Source organism: Aethalodelphis obliquidens, unplaced genomic scaffold (assembly GCF_003676395.1).
Source record: "Aethalodelphis obliquidens isolate GAN/ISIS:26980383/991018 unplaced genomic scaffold, ASM367639v1 scaffold94, whole genome shotgun sequence".
Classification (NCBI taxonomy): Eukaryota; Metazoa; Chordata; class Mammalia; order Artiodactyla; family Delphinidae; genus Aethalodelphis; species Aethalodelphis obliquidens.
The window spans coordinates 1,484,699-1,506,574 of NW_020838038.1; the positions used below are offsets into that span (position 1 = coordinate 1,484,699).

The following is a 21,876-nucleotide window of genomic DNA, read 5'->3' on the forward strand; positions in this document are numbered from 1 at the left end:
TTCCACTTAAGATTATCAATCCATGCCTGAAGTTTTAAATTAGAATATGAGGATGTATTTTCTGTAGTCCTTCTGATGGAAATGCCCATCATTTACAATTGTTATAGAGTGGATCACTGTTTGGTGTTGAAGTCTCTTAAGGCTGGCATGTGAGAGGGCAGAGAAATTTCTTATGCAAATGACTATTTGTTTACTTTGTTCAAGTACTTATTCTCTTTAATTCTCCTGTCTCTCATTATTACCAGCAAGCACTTAGAAGCTTCTTCATCGCAAGGATTTAGTTTCCCACCGACACTTTCAAATTTCATGTGGGTTGGAAAGGAAATGAGACCTGCTGTAAAACCTTGCAGTTTTTAAAAAGCTGACTGCAAGGGAATTCATTTTATTAAGGAAAATTTCCCAGAAGATTTTGATCTTAGCTACCCTTATCACATCCATGAATCACTACGTTCCTGAAGGAGTTCTAAAAGGAACAACAAAGCTTGAGATTAGTATAATGTCAGAATTTGTTTCAAAGCAATTAAGAGCATTATTTAAAAGATACTTTGACTGATAGAGCATCATCAAAATAAAAAGTTTTAGTCTCTTTCCTCATATTGGATTTTTTGGGTAAAGTGATTCAGAGCAACGATCCATTCGTTCAAATATTCTTTCCCTGGCTATGACACGATCCGTTGCTTAGTTTCTGTCTCTAGTGGTACAAAACCACAATTATTGTCGGCTTCTTTCAGAGACATCCCTAGATGCTGTGCTGCAAGATTCATCACATCTTTAATTTAAAGAGGTATTGTTTTCCTTTCTAAGGGCAGCTGGTTTCTCTTCTTTCCTTGAGGGGACACTTTCCCGGGAGAAGGTGGCATTCCTCTCACCAAGCTTTCATACCTGAATGTTATTCTAATTCAAGGAGGCTTCTTCTTGGATATGATGTAGAGGATGTCTACACTGGGTTTTTCTGGATTCAGAGCTGTCCAGTAGAATCTGCTGCAATAATGGAGTGTTCTGCCCTGTTCAATATGGTAGCCACTAGCTGTGTGTGGCTGTTTAGCTCTTGAAATGTGCTCAGTTAATTTGAGTGAGTTTATTAAATGGTCACCTGTGGCCAGGGGCTACCATTTTGTGTAGCAAAGCTTTATTATTTTTTTTCAGGTTTCCAACTTTTATTTAGTTAAGTAAGGAGTAAAAATTAAAACAAACATGAAAAACTACTCTCTGATCCTGCCACTATTTTATAAAGAAGACTCAAAATAGGAGAAGGATCATCATCATCATCGTTTGAGAATTGAAAGATCAGTCCTTTGCAGAAGAGAACAAATGGTGATCTTACATCAAAGCTTCTGAAGCGGGCAGTGAGCGCCCCAGGACACACCTGGCCCCACGGGTGCAAACGGAGGCGTGAGCTAGTCAGACGATGGAAGCTGAAACCCCAGCTAGCCGACCAGGAACAGGACAAAGCTTCTCCAGGCTTCTGCGTCTATACCTGGACATTTACCCTACTTCTGAAGTCCTTTCCTGTTCTAAAGTTCCATAACCATTAGATAAGAACACTCTGCTAGCCTGCTACATATTTTATTAGGATGAGGGATAAGCTTTAAGTGATAACCTTAAGACAGTGGACATTGCCGTTCAATCATCATTTCCTTACTACTGAGCAGTAGCTTTGGGTCTTCAGTGGTAAGTGATGGGGATTTGTGATTTTGAATTTCGTACTAGACTTTCAGATCACTTGATAAAGCATCTCATTGAAAGATTTAAAGTTATATTTACTTCCTCCTATAAAACTTATATTTTATCATCTTCAGTTTGATATGTATATGGCCATTAAAATGATTTTTAAAGTAAGGAATACATACTGACCATGCTTTGACTATAGCAATTATGGGATTAGAGAGTCGCCCAATCTCTAATTAGGAGTTGCTTCCTAATCTGGGAATAAACATAGTTTTTGAGAGTTCTGAGTTGGGAGAGGAATTTGTAATCCTAGAAAATTTCTACCCAGATTTGGAAATGTTGCCCATTAATTTTTACCATTCCCAAACAAGGGATTTCAGATACTTGAGAAGAGCTACTTTTCTGTTCCTATTACATCTAGGAGAACTTGAATTGCTCATATAGGGACTTCTTACAACCCTCAATGTATAATAGCTTTATTTGCCCTCTGATAATGTAAGAAATATGTGTTCATTGTAAAGGTTCACACGATACAGAGAAGTATCAATATAAGGGAGAAAATTAAAATATCTTGAACTCTCACCCCTTGAGCCATAACCACCATTAACATCTTGAAAGGGCATCCTTTTATCACTTGGAGACTCTTCATCACAAGAGATACGTTGGCATTGGCTGAAACATGAGTGCCTGTTCAGCTTCATGGTGCTATCCGTGATTAATATCCAGCCCAGAGCTGTGACTAGAAAAGCAGTTATACCTGGTGCATTCCCAGGGGACCCATCCCTTGGGAAAGGAGACCTTGTGGAAAATGGCCTGAAGTCATCTAAGAGAAAGAGTGACTTACAGTTAGCCTTAAGTATGAGGATACCAGGGTGCTGGGAGGGGACCGTTCCCCCCTACCCTCTTGAGTTCTTGTGGCTAGACTAATAGTAAAATTGACCCAAGACAGATAAGCAGGAGAAAAACAAATTTTAATGCATGCAGACGGAGGTCTCATAGAAATGGGACCTAAGAAGCGGCCAAAGCAGGCAGCCTTTATACTTTTTAGACAAAGAAACAATAAATATGTGAGGAATTAACAGGACAAAGAAACTTAGGCTTTGGGTGCTTAATTAGTGAAGAATCTAAACAAAGTTTGGGCTTGGGTCGTAAATTAACGAAGTCACAAGATGTGTTTCTATAGGCTTCTCTGCCCAAATTCCCTGTCTCTGGTGATAAGGGTATCCTTCCACTTCAGAGGCAGGAGGTACACCTTTCACAAGAGAGATTTACTTCCTGCTTTCAGGAGACTAGGTGGGGTGTGTGTCAAAGTGTCCCTCTTGCATCAGCTCAATTTTTTTTTTAATTAATTTATTTTTGGCTGCGTTGGGTCTTCGTTGCGGTGCGCAGGCTTCTCTTGTTGGTGAGCACGGGCTCTAGGAGCGCGGGCTTCAGTAGCTGTGGCAGGTGGGCTCAGTAGTTGTGGCACGTGGGCTCTAGAGCGCAGGCTCAGTAGTTGTGGCACACGGGCTCAGTTGCTCTGCGGCATGTGGGATCTTCCCGGACCAGGGCTCGAACCCATGTCCCCTGCACTGGCAGGTGGGTTCTTAACCACTGTGCCACCAGGGAAGTCCCCATCAGCTCAATCTTAAGTAACTTTAATTCAAAATAATCAATATGCCATTTAGGCATATTTTAGGGTGGCCTGCCCTGGGCCCCACCCATGGAAATGGAACCACTGTACCTCTGTGAAGGGTCTAGATAGCGGGCAGATTTGGAGAAAGCAGATCATCTTCCCATTCAAAAACTTTTGCTTAACTTTGCTCACTCTCTAACACCTTGCACAAATAAAATGCTGGATCTCTTATTGATGTGATGTGTTTTGCAATGTGAAATTCTGCTACCAAGTTGGATCATGAAAATAACTGGCTATGATGGTAACAAGTTAAATAATCATCTTACCACTTAATGAGTTTTCTTATATTTATCTGCTTCAGTTGCATTATGATTATTCTCATTTCAGATCACCCCTATTTTGTCGGTGTCCAATTCCATCCTGAGTTTTCTTCGAGGCCAATGAAGCCTTCCCCTCCATACCTGGGGCTATTACTTGCGGCAACTGGGACTCTGAATGCCTACCTCCTTCAGGGATGCAAGCTGTCTTCCAGGTAACCAGCTTACAGTTCTTAGCAGTGACTTGAGGTGCAGTTATCAACATCTTAGGTTTCTCATAAAATTTAATATCATTGTAGGATTTTTTTAAAAAGTGGAGAATCATTTTTTTCCCCTCTTAACAAGCATACTTTTTTCTCTTAGTGAAAATGATTTAATCACATCTACAGTGGTAATGTGTCAGCTTTCAAAATCAGGCTGATACTGAGTATTGTTTTAGAGATTTTTGTCATTTTGATAGGTTAAAAAAGGGATTTTCTTTTGTTGACTTTTTGATTAATAAATATATATGAATATTTTATATGTTTATTGGCCTTTTGTTTTATGAATAGCCTGTTCATATCCTTTGCCCTATTTTTCCTTTTGCTATTATCCTTTTTCTTTTTTAAAAATAATTAATTAATTTTTGGCTGCGTTGGGTCTTCGTTGCTGTGCGCGGGCTTTCTCTAGTTGTGACGAGCAGGTGCTGCTCTTCATTGCGGTGTGTGGGCTTCTCATTGCGGTGGCTTCTCTTGTTGTGGAGCACGGGCTCTGGGCGCGTGGGCTTCAGTAGTTGTGGCTCGCGGGCTCTAGGGCGCAGGCTCAGTAGTTGTGGCACACGGGCTTAGTTACTCTGCGGCATGTGGGATCTTCCTGGACCAGGGCTCGAACCTGTGTCCCCTGCATTTGCAGGAGGATTTTTAACCACTGTGCCACCAGGGAAATCCCCTCCTTTTTTCTTAATGATTGATAAGCTCTTTATATATAAAGGACATTAATCCTTTGTTAGGTTACACATACTTTTTCAAAGTGATTTTGTTTTTTTTCTAAGTTGTTAATGGCTTTCATTAGTTTTTATTAGTTTTATCTTAGTTTTTATTTTCCCTAAAGTTTTAAATAAAGACTTTATGTAGTCCTTATTCATGTATTTTTTATTTATATGTGGTCAAATCTTTTACTTTTGTGGATTATGTCTTTAGTATCCTGCCTAAAGTCTTTCCCTATCAAAAGATTATTATAGAAATAGTTACCCATTTGTTTTCCACTAGCACTTTTATGGTTTCTCTTTTTTACAATTTTTTGAATTGAAGTATAGTTTATTTACAATGTTGTGCTAATTTCTGCTGTACAGCTAAGTGACTCAGTTATACATGTATATACATTCTTTTTTAAATTTTCTTTTCCATTATGGTTTATTCCAGGAGATGGGATATAGTTCCCTGTGCTATACAGTAGGACCTCGTTGTTTATCCATTCTAAATGTAATAGTTTGCATCTAACAACACCAAACTCCTAATCCACCCTTCTCCATCCCCCCACCCCCCACCCGTGGCAACCACAAGTCTGTTCTCTATGTCTGTGAGTCTGTTTCTGTTTTGTAGATAGGTTCATTTGTACTATATTTTAGATTCCACATATAAGTGATATCATGTGGTATTTGTCTCTCTCTTTCTGACTTACTTCACTTAGTATGATAATCTCTAGTTGCCTCCTTGTTGCTGCAAATGGCATTATTTTGTTCTTTTTTATGGCTGAGTAATATTCCATTGTATTTATGTACCACGTCTTCTTTATCCATTCATCTGTCAGTGCACATTTACGTTGTTTCCATGTCTTGGCTATTGTGAATAGCGCTGCTATGAACATAGAGGTGCAGCTATCTTTTTGAATTACAGTTTTGTCCAAGTATATGCCCAGGACTGGGATTGCTGGATCATATAGTAGCTCTATTTTTAGTTTTCTGAGGAACCTCCATACTGTTTTTCCCTATGGCTGCACCAACTTACTTTCCCACCAACAGTGTAGGAGGGTTCCCTTTTCTCCACACCCTCTCCAGCATTTGTTATTTGTAGACTTTTTAATGATGGCCATTCTGAGTGGTGTGAGGTGATAGCTCATGGTAGTTTCAATTTGCATTTCTCTAATGATTAGTGATGTTGAGCATCTTTTCCTGTGTTTCTTGGAAATCTGTATGTCTACTTTGGAGAAATGTCTATTTAGGTCTTCTGCCCATTTTTCAATTGGGTTGTTTGGTTTTTTTTGGTTGACTTATATGAGTTGTTTGTATACTTTGGGGATTAAGCCCTTGTCCGTGGCATCATTTGCAGATATTTTCTCCCATTCCATAGGTTATCTTTTTGTTTTTTTTTATGGTTTCCTTTGCTGTGTAAAAGCTTGTAAGTTTGATTAGGTCCCATTTGTTTATTTTTGTTTTTATTTCTATTGCCTTGGGAGACTGATATGGTTTCAATTTTATATTTTCAATTTGTAATTTATATGGACTTTATTTTTGGTGTATTGTGTGAGGCAGGGAATCCGCATCCCCCTTATACTGCCCCCCTGCCCCCACACCCCCGCCAATGAAGTAATTTAGATTTGTTTCAGGGATTTCTGTTTTGTTCCATTGGTGATTTCATCTCTTTTTTCTGAATCCTTACCACCCTTTTCATTATCATAGGATTATTGTAAATCAAGCCCTTATCTACCCTACTCTCATTTTTATTTAACATTTTAAAAAATGTGTTTTGTTCTCTTCTGGAGGACCTGTATAATGATTTTTAGAGTCAAGTTTGAATAAAAAAATCCCTTAGGGATTTTCGTTAAAATTTCTTTATATTTAGGGGCTTCCCTGGTGGCGCAGTGGTTGAGAGTCCGCCTGCCGATGCAGGGGATGCGGGTTCGTGCCCCGGTCTGGAGGATCCCACATGCCGCAGAGTGGCTGGGCCCGTGAGCCATGACCGCTGGGCCTGCGCGTCTGGAGCCTGTGCTCCGCAACGGGAGAGGCCACAACAGTGAGGGGCCCGCGTACCGCAAAAAAAAAAAAAAAAAAAAAAAATTCTTTCTATTTAAATACTCATTTGGGGAGAATTTACATTTTTACTTCCTCTCGTCTAAGAATATTGTATGTAATAACTTTCAAAGTGAAAGGAACTAGCCGGAATCATGTTCTTAGGTAGGGGTTATTACCACAATAACTGGATATATCTTGTTTAGAAGATTACCATTGTGGACCCTCATCTTAGCAAATGAGCCTGGCGATATTGCATTGGAGGACTGCCAGGATCGCTGTGTGGTGTGTCTACGTGTGCTTTGTTACGCAAGCCTGCTTGTTTGCGATATTACCTGCTAGGAGAGACTCACAGCTCTCTAGCATGTCCTTTAACTGTGTGTTCAGATGGGAATAGCTTTACATATTTTGCATGTTGGGTCTCTTAATGAATTAATGATCACTCCCTGCACTCTTGAACCAGTGCAGTGGTTTTCACACCGTGCCTGTGGAGCTGGAATCCAGGCTGCCATGAGGAGTAGACTGGGATCGGGGCGGGGAGGGGGGTGTTTCCAGGCTCTTCCCTGCTTCCCTACTTCAGTGGAGCTTCAGCTCCACTCTTCCTGGCTCATGTGGCCTGGTTCTGCATGAGATTGCATATGAAGACGAGCTTCCTGTGCTGTAAGGCTGCATGGCTTACACAGCAGATTGGACATTCCAGTGTGGTCCCGTGTTGGATATATGCTCTGTCCCTTCCCAGCCACTTTATTGTCTCCATTATTTCAGGTGCTCACACGTGAAAGGAGGATGACGGTGGAACAAGTGAGACGGCTGGGAGAAATAACGCACACATAATCGTTCATGCATAACTATCTGGTTGTTTGCAAGCATCAACTAATATAGAAATGGCGTCTGCTTTGTGTGGTCCACCCACCTGTGTGCTGGCTGGCCCGCCAGTTCTTGCCTGGGGCCTGGTGGTCTCTGGGTAAAGCTCACCAGTAGTTTCTGAGAAAAGTGACTGCCAGCAACTGCTGAGCGAGTCACAGGGTCTCAGAAAGAAAGGAAAGATCTCTTAACAAGACTCTGATGCTGGGATTGGGATCACAGCTGACTAGCAGGCTTCCATGGTGGTCAGAGAATTCCTGTCTATCAGCCACCAACTGGTGTGGTCCTTCAGAGCAGCCAGCATCTTATTTATCTTGGTCTCCTGGCTCCCTAGTATGCAGTGGTTGCTTACTACCCATTACAGTACTAAATGTAGGTAGCAGGGGAGGATATAGTCTAGTATAATCTTGACACCTTGCAGGGGGTTTTCCAACTAACAATGGTGCCCCTGACTTAATCCAGTGGCAGACCCTAGGGTTCCAGAGGAACCTTGCACTTCAGCTCCTCTCTGCCTGGCTCCATGGTGTTAGTGAGCACTGAAAAGCAAATAACTGCTTTGATGGCCAGGCGCTAATGTGAGCTGAGTTGGGACTGTATTTCTGTCAAACAAGATTACTGTCTGTAATCAATCCTAAACAAATGTGTCAAGAAATATGAACACTAGACTAATGACTTCCTTTCCCAGAAATTGGCTGATATTATTTAAATGTATGGCACATGTGCAGCTGATGTCTTTAAAACCCACAATGTAAAAAAAAAAAAAAAAATCCTTGGCTTTGAGCAAATACACCTGGGCTCTAACCTTTGCTTTCTGCTTCGTGGAGAACATTTATCTTTTATTGCCTGGGAAGTTGCAGTAAGAATATTATTTTGGGATCTAGAGCTGGTGAGCTGAACTCTCAGCTACTCTGGTATCTATAGAATGGCAGCAGTTACAAAGACCAGGTCCACCACCTGTGGTGGTCTGTTCAAGAGGCATAATAGTTTTCTCTTTCTTTCTTTTTTTTTTTTTTTGCGGTACGCGGGCCTCTCACTGCCGTGGCCTCTCCCGTTGCGGAGCACAGGCTCCGGACGCGCAGGCTCAGCGGCCATGGCTCACGGGCCCAGCCGCTCTGCGGCATGTGGGATCTTCCCAGACTGGTGCACGAACCCACGTCCCCTGCATCGGCAGGCGGACTCTCAACCACTGCGCCACCAGGGAAGCCCCCAGGCATAATAGTTTTAGGATAGTATTTTAAATTTTTTTTTAGATTTTTATAAGCTACTCAGAAGTACTTGCAAAATCAAACTAAGTCTTGTTTTGGGGGTCCCCCAAGACCACCCACACATTCGATGATTGACTAGAAGGAATCAATATAGTTGTACTCATGGCTAAAATTCATTTCAGTGACAGAGTAAGCATACACAGCTGGCTCAGTAAGGGAAGGAGGTATAAGTAGAGTCTGGAGAAATCTATCTGCAGGTTTCCTATGTTCTCTCCCTCCTGTGAGAGGTCACACAGAACTCACCCTCCCTCCAGCAGTAAAAATGCAGTGTGTAATGTTTATGCCCAGAGAAGCCCATTTGACACTTAAGAGTTTCTATAGGAGACTGGTCACATGGGCATTCTCTGCCTAGCAACTACCCAAATTCCAGGCTCCCAGAAGGATAGCAAGCGCTCACCACAAATCACCTTGCTTGTACAAACAGCCTACCTAGGCCCAGTGAAATGACCTTATCAGTTAGTAATGGAGAAAACATTCTGAAAGCTAAGTTCCCCAGCAAGCAGGCCCTTCTAAAGATAGCAGCCTCAGGCCTGCTGTGTTAACTCTTTTGCACAAGTCTAATAAACCATTTTTAGAATAAAGAAATCAATGGGAAATTATGGTCCATTAAATAAATCATTGTAATTCCTTGCTGAGGTCTCTCCCCTGGTGTCTAAATATAATTTGTCCCACGTTTAAACGGTATCCACAAATTTGCGTGGCTTTGCGGTGTATGATGTAATAGAATGAGACTGCTTCATGTAATTGTAATAAAAAATTGTAGATTTATACTAAATAGGATATCCAAAGGTTCTTATAATTGCAGGTTTTTCAGTATCTAGAAACAAAGCACAGGATCTCTGTCCAGAATTCCATTTTTTTTTTTAATTGCAGTATAGTTGATTTACAGTGTTGTGTTAGTTTCTGGTGTACAGCAAGGTGATTCAGTTTTATATATATATTCTTTTCCATTATGGTTTATCATGTGATGTTGAATATAGTTCCCTGTGCTGTACAGTAGGACCTTGTTGTTTCAGAATTCCATTTTTAAGCAACTGGAAAGAGAAGAGGGATGGGAGTCTGAAGTTCATAGGCTGTTTTTCAGTCTGCGTGTCTCTGGGGCTGCCCTGCAAGGCCCTGAGGTGCAATCACTCCACACCGAGGTCAGGAACGACTTCCAGTTTTTATGATTCCAACATTTATCATGCCCCTCTGTCAGGTCAGAGTAAAACTCTTGTGCTTAGATAGTGCTTGTTCTATGTGCTCTATGCCTGAAAGCAAGAAATGAGATGGAGTTCAGTCAACAGTTCCCAGAAATGCAGCTCTTTTGGGAAACATGTTTTTAAAATACAAAACCGTAATCTTAAGACATGTGAGTAGCATTTTATTCTAGGTTTTAGGATCTTAGATTCCATGTCTCCACCCAATACATACTATCTCTTATGCAGAGAAATCATCTTTTTGTGGCGAGACAGGAGGCAGGCCGATACAGAAAGAGGAGGGAAGTTAACTCCACGATGCACTGTATTAGCTTGATCGTTTCAGACCAAACTCAGAAGTTGAAACTACTTCATAATCGGAGGGTCCTTAGAGGAAGTACAGAGCTGGAGTCAGCGCCTTCCGTTTCCTGAGCCCGGGTGTGCTCCTGGGATCTGAGTCCCTTCTCTCCTGCAAGCTCAGGCTTCCCTCTTCACTTTTCTCTTTGAATCTCGGCAGCAGTCAGGGAGCAAAGGCACCCATTTCCTTCGCCATTGTCTCTGGTCTCTCTCCTGTGACTCCTGGGCTTTTCCTTCTAAGTGACATGCTGGCTTCCAGCCTGGGAAGATTTTGTTTTCTGTGGACTTCTAGCTGAGGCATTACAGAAAATTGGGAAAAAAAGGAAAATGGATCCATAAACCTAACATAGTCACTGTGCTCGCTTTTGAGTCTTTCCTTCCAGTCTTTAGTCCATATCCGTATATGACTCATTTCATGCTTGTAATCATAATAGTGAGTGTGTGTGTGTGTGTGTGTGTATTTTTCCTGATTCTTTTATTTTGAAAACTTTCAAGCCTACAGAAAAGATGAAAGAATAGTACAGTGAATACTTGTAAACCTTTCACCTAGATTCATCAATTGTTGCCTTTTTACCACATTTGATTCTCTCTTTCTCTGTGTATATACTTATTTCTGAATCATTTATAAGTTGCAAACATCATAGCACTTCACTCCTAGATACTTTATCATTCATTTTCTAAAACTGAAGACATTTTCTTACGTAAATGCAGTATCATGATCACACCTAAGAAAATTAACATTAATTCAGTGACATCATTTACTATCCGGTGCATTTTTTTTTTTTTTTTTTTTTTGGCGGTACTTGGGCCTCTCACTGTTGTGGCCTCTCCCGTTGTGGAGCACAGGCTCCAGACGCGCAGCCTCAGCGGCCATGGCTCACGTGCCCAGCCGCTCCGCGGCATGTGGGATCTTCCCGGACTGAGGCACGAACCCGTGTCCCCTGCATCGGCAGGCGGAATCTCAACCACTGCACCACCAGGGAAGCCCTCCAGTCCATATTTAAATTTCTCCATTTATCCCCAAATGTATCTTTAGCTTTTTTTTGAAATCAAAAAAATGTAATCAGTGCTCAATTTGAGGTTCATTTGGTTATGTTTCCTTAGTTTCTTTTAATCTGGGTAAATCACCCTCTCGTTTTCAGTTCTGCATAACATTGACTTTAATAAAGAGGCCAGGCCAATTGTCTTGTAGCAATGACCAGAATTTGGATTCATCTGATTGTTTTCTCATGATTAGAATCAGGTTAGACATCTTGGGAAGAGTATTTCATTGGGGCTGTTGTAGACTTTATACAGACACGTCAGGAGACACGTAAGGCACATAACCTTCCCTCTGTTGTCACACGGTGGATGGGGCTGAGTTTATCACCTGGTTAAGGTAGTGACTGTGTGGACGTCTCTTTTGTAAAGAAACATTTTTTTCCATTTCAGTTTCTAAAATACCATCCCCCACTGAAATGAACTAGGGTTCCTGGAAGAAATGCTTGGTTTCAGGTCTGGGGCAGGGAAAGTACAAGATGAGCCCAGAATGTGTTGCTAGACTTAAAGGAAGGGAGAGTTCAAAAACCAAGGGGGAGATTTTGTATAAGATCAAAGAAGCCACTTGAAAGGGGCTCACTTCGGACAGTTCGAACATCAAAAACAATCATGACAAAATTGGATTATAACACATTACATTTTTTAAAAATTCCATAATAATACTCAAAAAAACCAAAAGGCCAATTAAAAGAAATGTAGATGCAACCCCCAATATAATAACTGAGTCAAATAAGGATCATCAGTGGTTGCCAAAACCATTGGATGAAAGGTTTCGGAAAACAGGATATTCATATGTTCTCAGAGCATCACCACAGAGTCTTTATTAATTACAAAAGCCTGTCTTTTGAACTGAACACCTCGTACACATTTTTCCAAGTTGCATGATGCTCTTGCTGTTTGAAGGCTGCGTGCTTCAGCGTCCACTCAATGCGCCACATGTGCTGGAGCTCACGCCATCCCAGCCATGGTGCTGGGTGCAGGAGAATCAACTGCAAGTCCAATAAGAACACACACCCTGTCCTGGGGGACTCATCGGGTAGTTTAATGGTTCTCTACATTTTGAGGCTGACAAATCACCTTCCAAGAAAGTGATGAAAGCTGTGGACCCACTTCCTGGAAGGCTGCACACACATAGCAATTGGAACGGTATTCATATCCCAGAAGCCTCCCGTCCATCGAATCCATCGACATTCTTCTAGGGGTCCTCAGATACAGACCCCCAGCTAAGAGAGTCTTTATAAAAAGGGGATGGTAATAGTACTCACTTCACATGGTAGTGATGAAGAGTACGTTTTATTCTAAATGGAAAGCACTTAGCACAGTGCCTGGTCTATGGTAGGAAATTAAATGGGAATTATTATTGTGCTATTATTAATTTCACCTTAGTTCCCGTCTCCTTCATCTCTTGCCTACTCAAAGCCTCCTACCTGCTCTCCAGGCCTCCAGCTTTCCTCTTCTCAGTCCATCTTCTGCTGGCAGAATGCTCTTCCTGCATTATTTTGGAGCTTGAATCTCTAAATGGCTTCTCTTGACTCATAGCATAAAATGCCCACAAATCCCTACGGAACAGCCTGAACTCCCCCAGAGGGTTTAGTGCTTTGGCTTCAGCTCTCACGTCTCCCTTGGCTCCTGTTATACATTCCTGAAGTGCTTAACGAGAAGGGAATGCCAATCTGTAGCCTGTTAGGATGCTGGTTCCCCAAATTGTTACTGATGGTGGGCATCAGAGGTGGGTGTGGCCTCTCCGCTGATTATATACAGAGTGTACATTTCTCCCTCTAAGGCGTCCTTATCCCACTTTGGGTGTCTCTTTCTATTTGACTAGGAGAGTAAGATACTCTTTTTCTCCTGTGTGAATCTAATGTGCATTTTCCAGCACTGTTCTAAACTTGGAATCACCTTCCTTTTTATTTTAACTCTTGGGCTACATGGTTGATGTTGCCAGGGGCCATTCTTGCAGTATAAGGTGCAAATATTTTATTTTTGTGGGGACAGTGTGGGCAAGTAGAGCGGGTGCTATGGGTTTATTTTCTGGATCTGCCACTTACTGGGTAATTTTTTTCCAAGTCCCCAGTCCTAAACCTCAGGATCTTCATCCTTTAGGGTTGCTGTGAGGAACAGTTGAGATGGTGCTTTGTAAACTTTCAACTGATATAAAAATACTACTTTTCCTCCTTTGTTACATTTCAAGCAAAAGTGAACTGGAAAAAAATATTCTTTTTTGCTTTCTTTTTTGACAGTTCTTTTAAACATCTTTAAAACAGCCCCCCTCCCTTATTGTTGGACTCCAAAACCATACCTGGAGACTTTTTCTCGTAAAGTACTGCTGATAAACCCCATTTGAGTATGCCTTCCGTCAGGGATTAAACGTTGCTTAAAAGGTGCTCTTTACTGATCGTGATTCACTGCCTGCAGATGATGTGGTACCAGCCAGGGACGGAGTTAATAGAGACATAGACTACTGTGCTTTTAACGCCCCGCTGGGGTTGTGTTCTACCGTTTACTATTCAATGCAAAACTCATTCACAGCATACTAAGTTTTTATTCCATTGCTCTTATATTTTATGGCTTCCAGGGGCTCTTTGAGAAGGAAGGAAGCATAGCAATAACAATGCTTTGGGGGAAACTGTGTGCATGGAAACCTGTTTTAAAATATGCTTTCTCCATATGAGATGGATTTTGATATAAAGTGTTACAGGAATGTATGCATGCTGGGAATCTTAAGTATGCTATTAATTTTTTTTTTAATTCCGACCACCTCTTTTTGTTAATGGAGAAGAAATGGTTTAATGGCTGCATCAGGGTAGCAAAGAAGGTGGACTATATGAGACATTACTCTACCCTTGCCCTGGTGCCTTGGAATATATGTTTTCTTATATTGGGAATTTATTAGGAACCAGGAGTCTTGGACAAACAAACTTGACTATGACAAGCCTTTTGTTTGTCAAAGAACCACATGTAGACCATGGCGGTCAAGTCTTGTAAGTCCAGCCAGTGTTTAAGGATAGCGATTCCCTTGCGTTGCTGCTGGTGATTTTGATTTTGTCTTGTAAGAAATAGTACAGTAAAAAACTTTTTTAGAAAGAGTGCTTCCGTTATTTGGGGGGTACATGCATGTATGAGAGAGAGTTGCTGTGATTTTGACTGTACATAGCCAGACCTTAAAAAAAACCTTTCTTAGGGAGTGATAAGGAGAACCACTGCATGGTGATTATGGTTTTTTTTTTTAAATCATCATTCATTTGTTTTTAAATCAATGCTATCCAATAGAACTTTTTGCCGTGATGGAAATGTTCTATAATCTGCACTGTCCAATATGGTAGCTGCCAACCACACATGGCTGTTGAGCAGTTGAAGTGTGGCTCAGTGTGTACACGTGAGGAATGGAACTTTAACTTTTATTTGGTTTTAGTTGATTTAAATTTAGATAGCTACTGTGGCTCGTGGCTACCACATCGGACAGTGCAGGTTTAAAATTTTCTGCTCCTCAAAAGTAACAAGGCACACACGAATAGTTCCGTATTCTGCGGCATTTCAAAAAATTTAACATGTAAGACCCTAATATCTAATAACTCTCCCCACTGAGAAGTGTGTGTGTGTGTGTGTGTGTGTGTGTGTGTGTGTGTGTGTGTGTACAGAGGTTATTTAAAAAGACAGGTTGTCTTAAGATAGAGCTGAGATGTCTCGAATTAAGTGAAAATATGCCCCGATAAGTATCTTATGACTTAAGTCCGTTCTGTGTGAAACAAAAATGAAGCCCTAAGTCTTACATGGCACAGAGCAGCACCCACATTTTATTGGATGTGCAGGAACCACTGCTGTCCTGCATGTGGAATTGTGTTTCTAGCACTTGTGTTTTGCTGGAGCATGAATGCCATAAAATCAGCATGTTTATTGAGCAGCATTGCCTATTTTGAGAATTCTGTTCTTGAGTGTTGTGGTTTATGTGGTTGTTCCACCTCCGCCCCTGAACACATATGGAAGAAAATTAGTGAACCGTCATTTGCCTTGGAGCTCCCCTTCGTTAGACTCAACCTGTGCCATTTTGATGCCTTGGCAGAGTTTGGGGCTGACAGCCAGCAGACAGGAAATGAGAGCCATTAGGTTAGACCCACCCAAGTCCACCTGCTGAAGTGGGTAGGGAATTACTCTTGGTACAGGAAAGACTTCTGAAAATCATGCACTTGGCAGTTTTCGCCGCTTCTTTATATTTCCATGACTTTTTGAGAGATGCCATGTTGTAAACACATAGCCCCCATAAACAGCAACAGCTCCTATTTTCATATAATTTCAGAGCACATTTAGGCATTCTCTTTCGGCCCTCATAACATTTTGATGAGGTGGTAGGTATTGTTACTACTTTTTTCTAGACTCTCAGGCATGTGGCTAATAACCAGTACAACCAGGAGTGTGAGGGCGAGGATGTGGGCCCACCCCACTCCTCCATGGGCTCGGAGGTGGGGAAGGAAGCTTGAGATACTTGAGAAAATGGAGTTCCCTTGGCCCTTTGGCCCTTCTCACTTGTGGTGTCAGGGTACATGCCCTGTGGGGCCCACTGCAGCACACACCTTCGACTTGAGCCTGTGGCCTGGGTTAGCACGATGGGGATCCTGGTCCCACCTTGAACAAGCTGTGTGCCTAGCGAGTCACTTGAACATCCCTGACCTTCATTTCTTCTCACATGGGGAGTTGAGTGCATCTTCCAAATTCCCTTTAGTTGCAGAGAACCAGGAAGGAGTCGACGTTTGCGTAGTAAGAGTGCATGGATAAGGATATATCAATTTTGGGGGGTTGTTTTTTAAAAATATATTTTCTTTGGTTATTCCTGTGTTTTCTTTATTGGAAACCCTTTTGTAACAGAAGTGGTTTTCCTGAATTAAAATCTAACTAGGAGGTATCTTCTACTTGATTGGTTTTAAGGATATGTTGATTTCTTTGTTCACCTAAGTAATCTTGTCTTTTCTGCCAATTCTTGATCTTTTTCTGTGTCTTCTCCATACTCTAGCCCCACCCTCCCCCTTTCCAGTATTTTGTCCAAAGCTCAGGGAGGAGAGTGAGGTTGTCTGTTATGATTTTGTTTATGTATTTATTGATATTTACTCCATATGTTTAGGGTAAATCTTTGTTTTCTAGCCTGTCAGCATAGGGTTTCTCCAATTGTTCCCTCTCCTCTCTTTAAAATAAGTGAATTTTCACCTCTTATGGAATTCAGACTTCTATTGCTATAAGTCAGCAAAAACTTGGCCAAGGCTAGGAACGGGTCGGCATAAAACACTTACTTCCTGACAATGTCATCTTCGTAGATCAGTAGAACTCTTGAGGGGTTGATCAACCTGCTGACTTGCTTGGAACCAAGCAAGAGGAACCCCAAACTGAGTCTGTGGCTCAAAGTGAAAGTACAATTACAGGCCTATCTCATGGAGAAGGTGTATTTCTTCGGGAACCCAAGATGGCGGCATCTAGGTCAATAATCAGTCCTACTTTGAATACTACATGTAACTTGAGGTAGTTGGATCATCACATAAAGTTTCTAATTTGAGAACAGCAAAATTGTGCAAATTATTTCTCAAACCCTTGGACCTATGAGAATGTTTATTGGAATGGAAAACTTTCATGCTGTTGACCTATACTAGTGGTCTTCAGAAGGTTATAAATTTCAGTCTAAATTGAAATGCTTTTATAAATTTTCTGAATAAGGTACTTCCAATTTAAGACACAAGCAAATGATCAGTTCCTCTGACAAAAGAAGGAGACCGTTGGTTGTGGTTGGACTCACGTCTTCCTGGAGTGACTAGGAAGTAATAATAGAATATTCCTTAGTATCTTCTCTTAGTGGGGGTTAATTATGGAAAGTGTTTAGGATTGTAAATAGGATAATTGCCCAGAGTTTTTTTACACCTTGCTAAGTTAATTCGTCTTTTGCTCTAGTGATAGATACAGCGATGCCAGTGATGACAGCTTTTCAGAGCAAAGGATAGCTGAGTTGGAAATCAGCTGAAACTGATACGTGACTTGGAATCACCAGGACTGCCTGAGAGGGTGAGATGGAACCTTTAAGTTCTTGTTTGTTTCCCAGACAGGCTGTCTTCTTGGTGTAGAAGGGAGCATCACAGGACTGGTCCCGCAGGATCCTGCTCCCCTGGGACGCTCCTGTTTGCATAGTTAGCAGGACAGACTTGACAGCTGACGGTGCTTCTGGGAATCTGGAATGCACCTGAGGAAGCAGGCAGTTAGGAATGCGCCTGAGGCCGGGAATAAACATATCCGGGTGCCTCTAAATGGATACGTGGAGGCTGATAGTGTAGCTGAGGGGTCAGCAAACTTGTTCTGTAAAGGGCCAGACAGTGACTGTTTTCGGCTTTGTGGGCCCTCCAGTGCGTTGGAGAGGGAGAGCAGGCTTGGACAGTATGTACATAAATGGGCAGGGCTGTGTCCCAGTAAAACTTGATTTCCAGACACAGTGTGCTGACCCCTGGTCTAGGTCACTCATGGAAAAGCAGAGTTCCTTGGATTTGTAGAAAATAAAATAATGTTTTCTTTCTTTGTAGGGAGATGCCAGAGACTGGCTTGGCTTCCAAGGGCAGCTTATGTCCCTCACGGCTCCTGGAGGTTTTATTAGAGAAGGTAGCAGCCTGGATGGCTTTATTCCATTCATGCTCAGAGGCAGGTGCTGCCTGGACAACCCCGCTCTTTAGCAGGGACAGCAGCTTTTGGAAAATTCGTGCGGAGTCAATCGCTCCAGTGTGATTTCTCTTCTTATTTCACTTAGGGGCAGAACATTCCTGTTCACCAGGGAAGGCACATCCGGGCCTATTTAGGTTTGCCTCAGACATGGAGACCTTCAGAAGCAAACCAAAATGGTGCAAAGATTAGTTGGAGGCACTTGTAAGACATATTATTCAGCTTTCGATGTGGCTAATACTTCTTTTTTCTTTTTTTTTTTTAAGGCTCTGAAGTAACCGAAGCCAAGATGAAGGAAATATCTGAGGCAATCACCACACTCATAGAATCACTCTTTTCTCCACCAAACATGAGATGTACAGCCTCGAGGGGAATCTAATAATATGCACTTCCATGAACCAGAATCAAAGGGGTAGTTTTCTTTTTCCTCCAGAGGTGACCTTTGGTTCTTGCAAATTTCTGTAGCCAATTAAACTTTTCCCAGCAACTTCAATGGGCAGAAAGTGTGTTGGTGTCTTGTCTGGTGTATGGAGACGTCCAGGTGGTGAGGAAGGATCCAGGTAACTGAGCCTTCTCTGGGCTATATGGGAAGGCCGGCAGGGCACACGCAACAACTAATTTTGTGTCAAAAATGAGTCATTCTGTTACCTGGAATTCAGCCACAGATTTACATGTGGCCCAAGTTTATTTCAGTTTGTCACTCTGTTTATTTGTAGTAAAAAGTAAAATGAAACAGGTCCAAGACTGGGGAGTGGTAAGTAAGGCCCTGGCTTCAGGCACAGAATATAAGGGGGCATAAAAAAACTCAGGAATCAAGATCGGTAACATATGTATATATATTTACTTGAGGTGAAATAGCACATAACATAGATTAACCATTTCAGAGTGAACAATGCAGGAGCACTGGGTCCATTCGCAGTGCTGTGCAACCACCACCTTCACCTGGTTCCATCCCTCTTCCCAGCCGCCCCCGCAGCCACTTATCTCCTTTCTATTTCTATGGATGGGCCTATCCTGGATATTTCATATTAGTGGAATCATATAACACGTGGCCTCTCGTGTCTGGCTTCTTTCACTGGCTTGATGTTTTCAAGGTTCATCCACGTTGTGGCCTGTGTCAGTTCTTCCTTGCTGTGGCTGAATAGAAGTTCCTGGTATGGATTAGGCTACAATTTGTTTATTCATTCATCCGTTGATGGACATTTGAGTTGTTTCTACCTTTTGGCTTTTTTGGATAGTGCTGCTGTGAACATTCATGTGTAAATAAATTTTGTTTGTTTGTTTGTTTTTGTTTTTTGTTTTTGCCACACCGTGCCTCAGCTTGTGGGATCTTAGTTCCCTGACCAGGGATCCAACCCGGGCCCTCGGTAGTGAGAGCACAGAGTCCTTAACCGCTGGGCTGCCAGGGAATTCCTGTAAATAACTGTTTGAGTATCTGTTTTTAACTCTTTTGGTAAATGGTTACACCTAGGAGTGGAATTGCTGGGTCACATGGTAATTCTGTTTAACTTTTGGCAGAAGCATCAGTAATATTTTAATATAAGATTTTAAAAAACCAAAATTCATAAAAAAAATTTACAAAGAGCAAAATAGCAAATTTTAAAATAAGGACAGGATCCAGCCCTGCCCCTCCCTCACCTGCCGTAGTCCTGGGCCAGTTGCACAACGTTCTCATCCAGTATGCTTCCTGATTTCCCTGTTGAATGTACTTGAGATGACTTAGTTGTTGCTTACATTTGAGCCTTCTGAAACTGATTTAAATATTTTAACTGCTCGGTTAATTTTTTTGTGGTTGTCTTTGGCCTTTAACTGTTTTCTCTTAATGCTGTAAAGCATTATTTTGTGAACTGCTACAGAAAATGTATCTACCAAACACATGCAGAAATGAAATGAATAATTCTGGTAAACAAAAATATTAAAGAACGCTAGGGCTCCACTTGTGAAAATTACAGCTTGAAGATCACAGGAGGCTCCAAATGAAAAGCCCACAAGATAGGTTAAAAGCTGGTATAGGCCTCCTAGAGAGGGGATGCTTGAACAGCACAAAGAGGTAATCTGGCTTAAATGGGAGTTTTCAATTGTAGTAATTATGACTGGTAAAGTTACTTATAACAGAGTGCTTACCTTCGGGCTAATGATTAAGAAGCAGCAAAGCAGCCTCTTTGCTGTTGCCGCGCGAGATTTCCTCTTTTGGAGACACCTGTTGAACTTGGACTTCAGCGAAGTGCGGAACGGTAATAGCATGGCTGCTTACGGTAGTGGAGCACATAGAAAGGTATTATAAATCAGTCATTCGACTAATGTATCTTGAGCCCCCAGGATGCGCGACACATGGTGTCAGGTGCTGGGGGAAGTGAAGGGGAGCAGAATTTGCCCCCCAAATATGTCTCTTTGGCATAAGGATTATTTTAAAGAAACAGCAGATACAGGAAAAGCTCTGAAAACTGAATAGAAGTTGCCCTTTTTAAGAGACATTTACATTTATAAGGGAAACCTTTGTTTGTAAAGTTGAGTCCTTCTTTGTACCAGGGAGAGACCGAGGGCTCTACATCTCTGGAACCTCTTCTCAGTGGAGAAGGCAGGGACTTAAATCTGTATAACAGCCTCACCCTTGATTACTGTGTTTCGCCTGGTCACCTTCCATAACTGCCTCCCCCACAAAAACATCTTCTGTCTTTCGCTGGAGATGGTATTGAAGGTGGTGGCTTGGGCCATTTTGAAGAGTTACTCAGTTTTCCTGCGTCTCTCCCATGTAGACAGCAGGTACACATGTTATTAAACTGAAACCAAGCAGGACCCTGCAGGGCCCTCCCGGGTACAAAAGCCTTTCCATGTCCTCTGTTTCTTGTTTGTAGAAAAAGGCTTTAGTCTCCTAAGCTTTCCCTGAGTTCCAAAGAGCAGACTCAAGCAGTTACTAATTGTGGAAGTGAGAAGATGCAGAAACAAAGGAGAAGCAGTCGAGAAACAATAGTTCAGTGATAATACGTAGCCCTAGTTCCTCCTCAAGGGGTATATATGACAGTCTGATGCATATCTTTGAGTTGTTCTGCAGGAACTACAACCCGCACCCTGGTGATGGATGGTGACTGCGTGCTGAGCACAAGCAGTAGACATCAGACTGGTTGGAACCAGGTTGAGGATGTTGACTCCCAAAACATTACCGTCACCTCCCCACGCACCAATAGAGAACTGTGCGCGAACCGGTCACACACCCTTTTGCCCCTTTTGCCTTTAAAAACCTTACCCCCAGGCCAGCCAGTAAAATGGATCTGAGATCAGCCTACATCTCCCATCTTCTCGGCTGGCGCCCTCTCAATCAATAACCTTTCTCTACTCAGGACTCCAACATTTCGGTTTGTTTGGCTTCAGGACACACAGGCACACAATCTTGGGTTCAACAACAAACCTTGTTTGTTTTTCTCCTGTTCATCTGTCTTTTATTACAGAAGGGTGTCAGCCAAGAACCTAGAAGGGTAGAGGGAAAATGATTTTTCTTCCCCTACAGAAGCAACCTACCTTCTTGCACCTGACCTTCTCTCGGGGGAAGGCAGGCTTTAAACAAATCTGTAGGAAAATAAGCATTTAATCATAATTGTGAGATGTTCAGGGAGCTATGAGTGTTAAAGAAGAAGGACAAAGAGACTGTGAGAGAGTGTAAAGTGGGATCCTCTGACAAACTGGGCAGCCAAGGAAGGCCTTCTGAGCAAAGCTGGTAAATGTTTCACACAGATTTGTGCCTGTGGTCACACAACGCAAAGATGGTGAGCAAAGAGCTCCGAGAACCAGTGGGCTGTGGTTTCCCAGACTGGCTGGCAATTGGGTGAGTGGTGACACTGTTTCACTGGTGTCATCACCTGCTTGGTATTGGCCCACACCTTTCCTTGGTTGAAATTTGGACTAAAGCTGA

General features: G+C 42.1%; 1 protein-coding gene across 5 annotated transcripts in view; it reads left to right on the top strand.

Moving 5' to 3' along the window:
- CTPS2 (CTP synthase 2) overlaps positions 1-18,475 on the top strand; it is a 109,259-nt gene extending 90,784 nt beyond the window's left edge. For all 5 annotated transcript variants that reach the window (XM_027095728.1, XM_027095732.1, XM_027095727.1 and 2 more), the window contains 3 exons: positions 3,671-3,815; positions 17,217-17,327; positions 18,236-18,475. In XM_027095728.1, coding sequence (XP_026951529.1) covers positions 3,671-3,815; positions 17,217-17,286 — 215 coding nt within the window. In that variant the 3' untranslated portion in view covers positions 17,287-17,327; positions 18,236-18,475. The remainder of the gene's footprint in view (positions 1-3,670; positions 3,816-17,216; positions 17,328-18,235) is intronic.
- Positions 18,476-21,876: the final 3,401 nt, after the last annotated feature.